This window comes from Chanos chanos, chromosome 8, assembly GCF_902362185.1.
Source record: "Chanos chanos chromosome 8, fChaCha1.1, whole genome shotgun sequence".
NCBI classification, from domain to species: Eukaryota; Metazoa; Chordata; class Actinopteri; order Gonorynchiformes; family Chanidae; genus Chanos; species Chanos chanos.
This window is the reverse complement of record NC_044502.1, coordinates 39,606,331-39,615,013: the sequence shown is the minus strand read 5'-3', so window position 1 is coordinate 39,615,013 and position 8,683 is coordinate 39,606,331. Positions and strand designations below refer to the sequence as shown.

Below are 8,683 nucleotides of genomic sequence, written 5' to 3'. Positions count from 1 at the left end.
GGTGAGAATTAGTGTGCACGGCATGTTGGAGATCTTCTGGTGTGTGAGACGACGCTCGTGTCGAAGTTGACACGAAATTCCTTTAACTGTGTTAATTTGCCCAAACAGTGATAAATTGGGCTACTATTTTTGAATTGCGGCTAAGTAAATGGCGTATTCACAAACACATCGCTAAAAACTGTAGGCACGGTCAGGGATTGTGAGCAGTCACGGCTGTCAGTGTAACTCAAAGTTAGGGAAGAATAACAGAATCTCTTTTCCTTTAAAATCCTTTTGAACTCTTTTTATTCATTAACTGTTAAGTTGTTGTAAACTGTTACCCGCCAAATAATCGAATCCAAAATACAGTGAAAACATCTGGCGTTCTAACACACGTGTACAAAAATGAAATCTGTTTTTAGGTGGGGAAAATAATATTTCTGTGATTTGATTTTCGGCCGCGATTCAGCGTGCATTACACAATGATCTAACATTAATGTATAAAAGATTAAAAGTAAAGATTTACTTATATGTGTACACATCCTGGATGTATTTTTCCTTTCAGTAATGTTTTGCTGAAAAGCTAGCTAGTACTAGTAACGAGTGCAAAACGTTTAAATATCTGTTTATCGATGCATTTTTGTAACGCTTGACTAATTCAAGACGACACGAATACCGAAGTTATTCATTTCCTTGGTTTCATAAGCATTTAATTTAATCAGATTTGAAATGATACAGCTATGTGCCCTCAAAATGCTGTAAAGGTATAGAACGTCACACTGACACTCATAAGATAAGATGTCCTTTTGTAATCATTATGTATTATGTATTGTAATCATTTTGTATTATGTATTGTAATATTGTAATGATTTTGCAGTCATTTTTTCATCAACTATGCATACTTTCTCAGCTATGGACACTAAAGTTGTGAAATGTCAGATTCAGTATATTACGTATATGCTACTTAATTTGACATTTCACAACTTTAGTGCCCATAGTATATTTGACAGTCTGAACTCTGTATTTGAGTCCTGCATTTTAATTTTGCTATGCGTTTTGAAGAATAGCACTGCTGTTATGAATTTACCTTTAGTCTATTTCACATAGGTAAAGAATGTGTGGTTTTTCTTGTTCACTGAGATATGCTGTGTAACCGAACATAGTTCATAAGATATTTATTAATCAAGTCACAGGTCCACCTACACCTGTTTTACACCGCGATACCTTGACTGACATTCTCCACACATTGGTAGCCAGCAGAGGTATTGCTAATTTGTGCTAATGTAATGTGATAGTGTTTCTGGTGTATGTCATTGTATTTTCAGTCACATTAATGGTAGATGCTGATGTGTTGATGTCCATGGGAGACATAGTGATGATGAAGGAGGAGGAAGGGGACTCCAGTAATAGTCACAAGACTCAGGTTATCCTGCATCTGCAGTCCATCTCACAAGGGTAAGACTTACGGTAATTGGGTATGATGACTGAACTAGGTCTGGTAGAGATGGTGGTAGCCCCAGCTAAGCCTGTGGAGTAAGAACAGTGTGACAGAGGCCAAACCGTTGAACAGTCTTTCATTTTTAATACCTGTTTATGTTTACTCACAGATTATGCAGTGCACTGAGAGGTGACTGAATTTATCACACAGTGCCTCTTATCTACTCAAATCTCTGTCTACTTCAAATGCGTGAAAAGTAGTTAGTAACTACAGGTATGTACAGGTAACTACCAAAATAAAAGAAATAGGATATCGGAGGATGACAAAATTCAGAAAGGCGTCAGCGTACCGTGGCAAACATTCGGCAAATGTCTTGAATTATTTTTGGAGGGTTGCGACAACATTTTTCCATTAGAAATTCCGTCATTTTGTGTTTTGTTGATGGTGGAAAAAACCCCCAAAAAAACCACTGTTTCTGGCGTTTCTCCAGAATCTCCCATAAACAAGCACTTAGGCCTGTATGTGTTGTGCAATGATTCACCAGTGTACTGATTTGCTTAATGAACGTAGGGTCACGGATGATTTGTCTCCCAATGTCAATTTTTTTCCACCTTTTATTGGACAGCTGCAGTGTTTTTGTGCCACTTAACCTGCATATGTACATTTTCGCTTGTAATAAGGGGTTTATGCATTGCAGCCTGGCAACAATAACCTTCACAGTGTAATTCTTACAGAACTGCTCTTGATGAGGCCGCCTGACTGTACATCACATTAATATGTGTAGTACATTGTGTTAGAAGTATTTGTTTTTCCTTGCATCTTAAATCAATGCACAGAAATTACAGCCAGATTTTTTTCCTCACACTTCCAAGGCAACATAACCTTGTGTTACGCCTTCCTGCCAAACATTAGCGGGTTGAGCTGTATTTTTTTTCTATTATGCATCTCTCAAACATGCCCCAACAGTCACCTTAATGTCAGCCACTGAGTTCTCCTCCTTTAGCCAGAATTATGTTATACACAAAACATTTTTTTTTTTTATGAATGACCGTAAGCATGAAGAAGTATTAATTCCTTAATTACTCATGGAGTCAAACTTGTGGGAAAGCACACGCCATCAATATTCTTTTTATCCATTATTTTCTCAAGAGTTTGTTTTGACAGTTCCTTGTTTTTAACAGTTATCTTGACAGTTATCTGTAACAGTTATTTGTAGCTGACTATTAATTGAACTTTGCCTCCCCCTACAGGACAAATGAAGACATTGCAGATTCAGGTACAGCTGTTTTGGCTGTAGAGACCAGTCAAGGTATAGCCTTCTTCTATTGTTCTGCTCTATTTCTGCATAAAGCATACGAACTTGCAGCATCTCACTGTGTGAAATTACAGCATTTCACAGTCCTCATTAACTCTATATAATTCTTCTAATCAAATACTGCGCATTATAGGAAACACAGATGTAGGTACTGTGGGTTAATGTGTTAATTTATACATTTGCTTATGCTTTTTATATGAAGATGCTGTATTTTTCTGCAGAGAACAGGAAGTCAGACGGCGAGGAGATTGAGTATGGATATCCTATCACCTGTGGTGAGAGCAAAGCAGTGCTTCTGTTTAAGAAGTTTGTGTGTCCAGGGATCAACGTCAAATGCGTTAAGGTAAGCCTCTCATTCTCTGTCTCAAACATTCTCTGATTTACATGACGAATGACGACAAACACGCAGGGCAAGGGACCTCCGTGTGTGAAGAATAACTCAATATTCCCGTGGTTAATTAAACGAGAGCAAAAGCAAATAGTCGTAAAAGCCGCTGCTCAGAGAGCGCGTTTTTTTTTTTTTTTTTTTTATCCAGAAGAAATTTGCTCTGGAATGATAGAGAGCTGTTTGATCCTGTCTGTTCTGCTCCGCCGATGTTTCTTCATCTCTCCTGTGTGTAGTTTAACGGTCAGCTCATTAGCCCTAAGCAGTTTGTGCACCTGGCTGGTAAAGCCACGCTAAAAGACTGGAAAAGAGCCATCAGACTGGGCGGGGTCATGCTCAGGTACGTCCCACCTACGTACATATCTCTCTCCATATTACTGCTCAGCACCTCTCATATGATATACTGCCACAGTCAGGCTTCCACTCCATCTTTCCTGTTCATGTTCTTTTAAAAGTGTTGTAATGCTAAAGTATGATGAAATATGAATTTATACTGTCAGTATAATACAGGTAGAATAGTAGGTCTGCTTTTTAAAATAAGCATGTTTAACTGTCTGTATAATATATGCTATGTAACTTACAAGTTGGTGCATAGTGATATCTGCCCATAAATCTGTTTACAAACTGTTGGAGTTAAAAAGCAGAAAGCTCACAAACTTCCCAGGAATAGATCCTTACATAGGCTGTAATTATACTAACAGCACGAAGGACATTCTGTGTTTGTATGTACTGGAGCAACAGTGCATCAGCATAGTGGCATTGTTAGTGTATTGTTGCCAAGGAAATACACTCTAACAGTCAATTGTGGTTGTATAATCTCATGCTGTAATCAGAGCTGTATCAGTCAATCTGTCAAACATAGCCCCGTGAAATATCTGCTCTCATGTCCGCGCTTGTTCTGTGCCTCCATGTGCCTTTTTTAGCTAGTTTTACTTAGCTTTAGCTTTGCGTGTGGAATATCGTACGGTGTGTCGAGCAGTCTTAAAGATATGTATGATGTAGTAATAAAGATAACTTTATGTTTTGTGTGTAATGAATAGTCTGAGGCAATTAGCGACAGTTCATTTGAGTTTGAATCCGATGTAAAACTTGCTCCTTAGCGTACTTCGCTCCGTTCCCCCCCCCCCCCCCCCCCCCCCCGCAGGAAAATGATGGACTCGGGTCAGATTGACTTTTATCAGCATGATGTTGTGTGTACGAACTCCTGTCGCAGCACCAAGTTCGACCTGCTCATCAACAACACGCGGTACCCCCCCAACGCGCTTCAGACACCCACCTCCCCCCTGCCAGGTATACTGCATGCCCTTCTCAGCTGCTTCACCGTCCTCACACTCAGGGCTGTTACGTTTGGGTTTTTATTGTACATTCTGTCTCTGATCTGATAGTCTTCAAAACAACAACAACAAAAAACTGGTATCACAACTAACTGTGATGGAGATGAAAAGCACATATTTAATTATACATGATGAACTGAATATTTTTGCTTTGTAAGCATACCCATTTCATCACCCACCTGCTAAGTGTTCGTGAGAGAGCTTGAATAATGTGGCAATAATATATTAAAGAGATCTTAAGACCCACTAACCTTAATGGGAGTTCAGTGTGTAGTATTTTTGAGGTATCTGGCATCTCTTACACAGGAAATTTGGGCCAAGTAACTACAGTAGAAGAGAAGACAGAGGACATGGTCAGTGTTGTCCTGGATTCATCTCCCGGTCAGTTTATTCCCGCTGCCTTAGCAACTAATGGAGAGATCAGACGAGACTCCGAGGACGTAACCGGTGAGCCTAGCGAGACGCGCAAACGCACGCGCAAGTGTGCGAATAAACCGTGCAGGAGTTGAATAAATATTTGACTTTGCGGTCCTTGTGTTTCCGTGCTTTAGATGAGACTCTGAGTTTCTGGAAAGGCATTGCGGAAATGGGCTTGATGGGAGAGGTTGTGTCCACCATCCGCACTGAGCTGCTGGCCATGCTGAGAGGAGTAGAGAGGCGTAGCGATCAAGCCACCCTGCTCGAAGCAGGTGGGTGTTTACTCGAAACGACAAGGAGACTGCTCTGGGGCTATGAGTTTATGTTTGTATTTGTGGAGCTAAAAATTAATGGTTGTTATCCTTTTCTCTGGTATTTGGCCTCATATCTGAAATGCAGTTAAAAAAACAATCAATTCACAGACTTTGAAAACTGGTTTGGATTCGTATTTCTGTGTAAAATCGATTTAATCTATTTGATGTTTGTGTACAGAAGTAAAAAAAAAAAAATGGACTTGCTCTCTGAGGGGTTTTTTTCTTTCTTTCTCTCTTTCTTTTTTTCTCTCTTTCTTTCTTTTTTTTTTTTAGATGTGGCTGTTTTGAACAGCCTTACTCAGATGTTCGGTCTGCTGGATTCAGTGAGGCATGTTTTAGAATTACAACGCAGCAAGACTGATGAGAATCAGCAACAAATCCTTAACACACTCAATGGTGAGAAGATATGTGGACAGAACAACATAAAACAAACCTAACCAACGAACAAACAGAACGCTAAAAATGACTTGGGCCCTCGGCATCAGTCACTGGCCGAATGTTGTCGTAATTCATCCATTGCAAGCTCTTCATTTTTCTTTGTGGTTTCTATTAAATATAAATATGACTTTGACCTTCTCTCACCTCCTCAAAGTTTTAGAAAGCCAACTGGATAGGCAGAAGAGACAGGGTCGTGATTGGCGGCCAAACCCCCAGCCAGGTGCCTCTCTTCGGCCTAAAGAGGGCTCCTCCAAGCCCAGCCTGGGCAAACGGCCAAGGCTACAGCGGTCTTCCTCTACCAGCGTGCTGACCGCCACGCCGCCGCAGTTCACCGTTCTCTCCCCTATCACTCTGGCCACGGTGGGTCAGCCCCTCACCGTAGCCGGCCTACCTGTGGCTACCTTGGCCCAGCTACCCATTGGTTCCCAGTTACTCCCCCAATACACCACCACCACCACCACCACAAACTCAGGCAGTAAGGGCAAGGCGGAAAACATAGCTTTGCACCCGGGCTCAGGGCTTACCCTCCTCAACTCAAGCATAGGCATAGGGGCTGGGAGCTCCGTGGAAGTCCTTCACCTGAGCCAGGAGGCAGGAGAGGGAGTTCGGGACGGAGAGGAACAGGAGGACCGACCTGGGGAAGAGAAGTTTCTGGTGGTGCAGGTGGGGATGGAGCCCAGCACGGCGATGGCGGAGGAGCCGGCAGAGACGGAGCAGAGCACCGGCGGAGAGGAGGGACAGAGAGAGAAAGATGGAGCGGAGGAGAAAAGTGAAAAAAGAAAGAAACGAGAGGAGAACAAGCAAACGCGTAGTGTAGAGACTGTGCTCTTCGGACCACGTAAAAAGCATGGAAAGTGAGGGAGGGAAGGTTGACTCGGTATTCTGCTTAGAGTCGGGGAAATTGATGAGGTAAAGGTGGGGTCAAATTAGAATTATAGAATCTTTCCGTGATGATCCGTAGTGATTAGTAGAACATTTTTTTTTTTTTACTTTTACAGAACGCTATCTTATTTTACAAAATAAGTGACCAGGGCGGTCCAAGCAGCGAAAGAAAAAAGGCTGAAGAAGTTTGCATAAACACAAGAATCTCACAGGGTAGAAGATATAGTCTTTGTCATGGACATCCCAAAGTCCTGAAAAATGAATAATATTCAAGAAAACCTGTTACGTTTTTGTGTATTACAGATATGTTTATAATGATTTTTTTTTGTTTTTCAGTAGTATTTTTCTTAGGTCTGAACTTTGCGTTCAAATGTTACTCTACAGCTACGCTGCCGTCAGGGATTTTAAAATGGAGTCATGTCAACAGTCACTTTTTTTTCCCCCCGCATAGAAAGTTCATGTTGTGAAATCGCAGAACATGTTTTCTTTAAAATAATGGTCATGACTGTTTAGAGGAGTGTGAGTATGTGCTCTTAAAACAGAATCTCTCCTTATTTTATATGGTAATCTTTACAGATTTATTTCTGTGGCACTTCTTACATACACATCTACATCTGATCACCTATTGGCTAAAAGTTAAACTAAACTCGTTCAACTTGTAAATACGTTAGTTAGTGTGAGACTCAAAACCCAGACTGTTGATTTTTCTGAGAATCGCTGATAATAAACTTTTTTTTTTTTTTTTTTTCCACCGCTGTACTTTGGCAGACCTTGCTGTTCTATTCAAATGATGTGTGTATTGCGATGAAAAAAAGATATGCTGGTTTTGGTTGTGTGTGTGTGTGTGTGTGTGTTTTTTTTTTTTTAAAATACCTCAAATATTCCAAAGACATCTTTGACAAAGGTTTGCAGCCTTGAAACACGTATTGCGGGTTCAAAAGCGACAATCAGTTTATTCAAGTCTGAGTCGTCTCACTGTTGCAGTTGAGAACTTTTTTTTTTTTTTTTTCTGTTCACTTTCAGATTCTTCATCTTTAGCTCTCCGCTGTTCTAGTCTTTTTTTTATTTGTTTGTTTTCTGACAGTTGCCTCCAGTAATGTAACCCTAATTTAGACGATTTATCTTTATATTTTTTGGAAGTGGTTTACCAAACCGAAAAGGGAAAACACTTTACGGGTTGTGCATGCCTTTATATGACAAGCGTATAGTTTGAGCACTGTGGAGCAATTTTGTTTCAAATTTGTTAAAAGTACATTCATATTTTATAACACTAATGTATTTTCTTCGCTTTTTTTTTTTTCCACAATATGCAATGTATAGAGAGGGAAATATCTTTGTAGGGTAAGTTTGTATAACGCACATTGTATAATATTTCAGTCGTTGTGTATTTATTTGAACTTAGAGGACCCAAGGGCTCTGTTTGATCCCTTAGTTTTTCACTGTACGGGGTGGGGTGGGGTGGGGGGTGATGTGATATTTATGTAATGGACTTTTTAGACACTACATAGGAAGTTGTCCCATAAACAAAAATAGATTATACATTGTTATGTTTTTTTGCTAGCACTGTTAATATATTTGTGTAAACTAAGAAAAAAATATGTTTTCAGTCCCGTTCTATAAAAAAAAAAAAAAGATGTGGAAGAAAGTATTTGTAGAAAGAAAACAGTTTCTTGTACCTATCTTTGTCAGACCAAGGCACAAATGCACTAACCCAGCTGGGTATAAATCCCGATCGAACAAACCTGTTTTTTTTTTTAAATTGTTGTGATTAAAAAAAAACATTGTTAATAAACTTTTGTCAGTGTTATTTCATTTTGTCTGCACTTTCTTCATTTCATGTTAAGAACTGAATGAAATATATGAGGTAGTGAAAAAAAAACTGAGGAGCATGAAATCAACACGCAACATTTGCCTGAGTTTAAGCCAGGAATGAATGGTTTAATATGCAACATGATACTCTCCGAACGAATCAGATATAGATCCATCTGTCCTGTGACAGTACACTGTAGTATAAGATATATATAGAATAACATTACACATAATATTACATATGTGTATTCTATAATGTTCCAACAGACTGATTTTTGATTGGGAGATGTTTATTTGCATTCTACTGTCTCGCCTCCAGATGGCGATGTGATCTGCCTTGGTATGAGGCAGCTGGTGGCACAGATGTATTAA

General features: G+C 39.8%; 1 protein-coding gene across 1 annotated transcript; it reads left to right on the top strand.

The window, feature by feature from the left end:
• The first annotated feature begins 1,312 nt into the window (after positions 1-1,312).
• Positions 1,313-8,683, top strand: LOC115819695 (glucocorticoid modulatory element-binding protein 1-like). Its single transcript, XM_030783196.1, has 10 exons — positions 1,313-1,434; positions 2,668-2,726; positions 2,954-3,075; positions 3,354-3,457; positions 4,262-4,407; positions 4,758-4,898; positions 5,003-5,140; positions 5,456-5,578; positions 5,775-6,338; positions 8,631-8,683. Exons 1-10 carry the CDS (start codon positions 1,313-1,315, stop codon positions 8,681-8,683), a joined length of 1,572 nt encoding a protein of 523 aa, XP_030639056.1.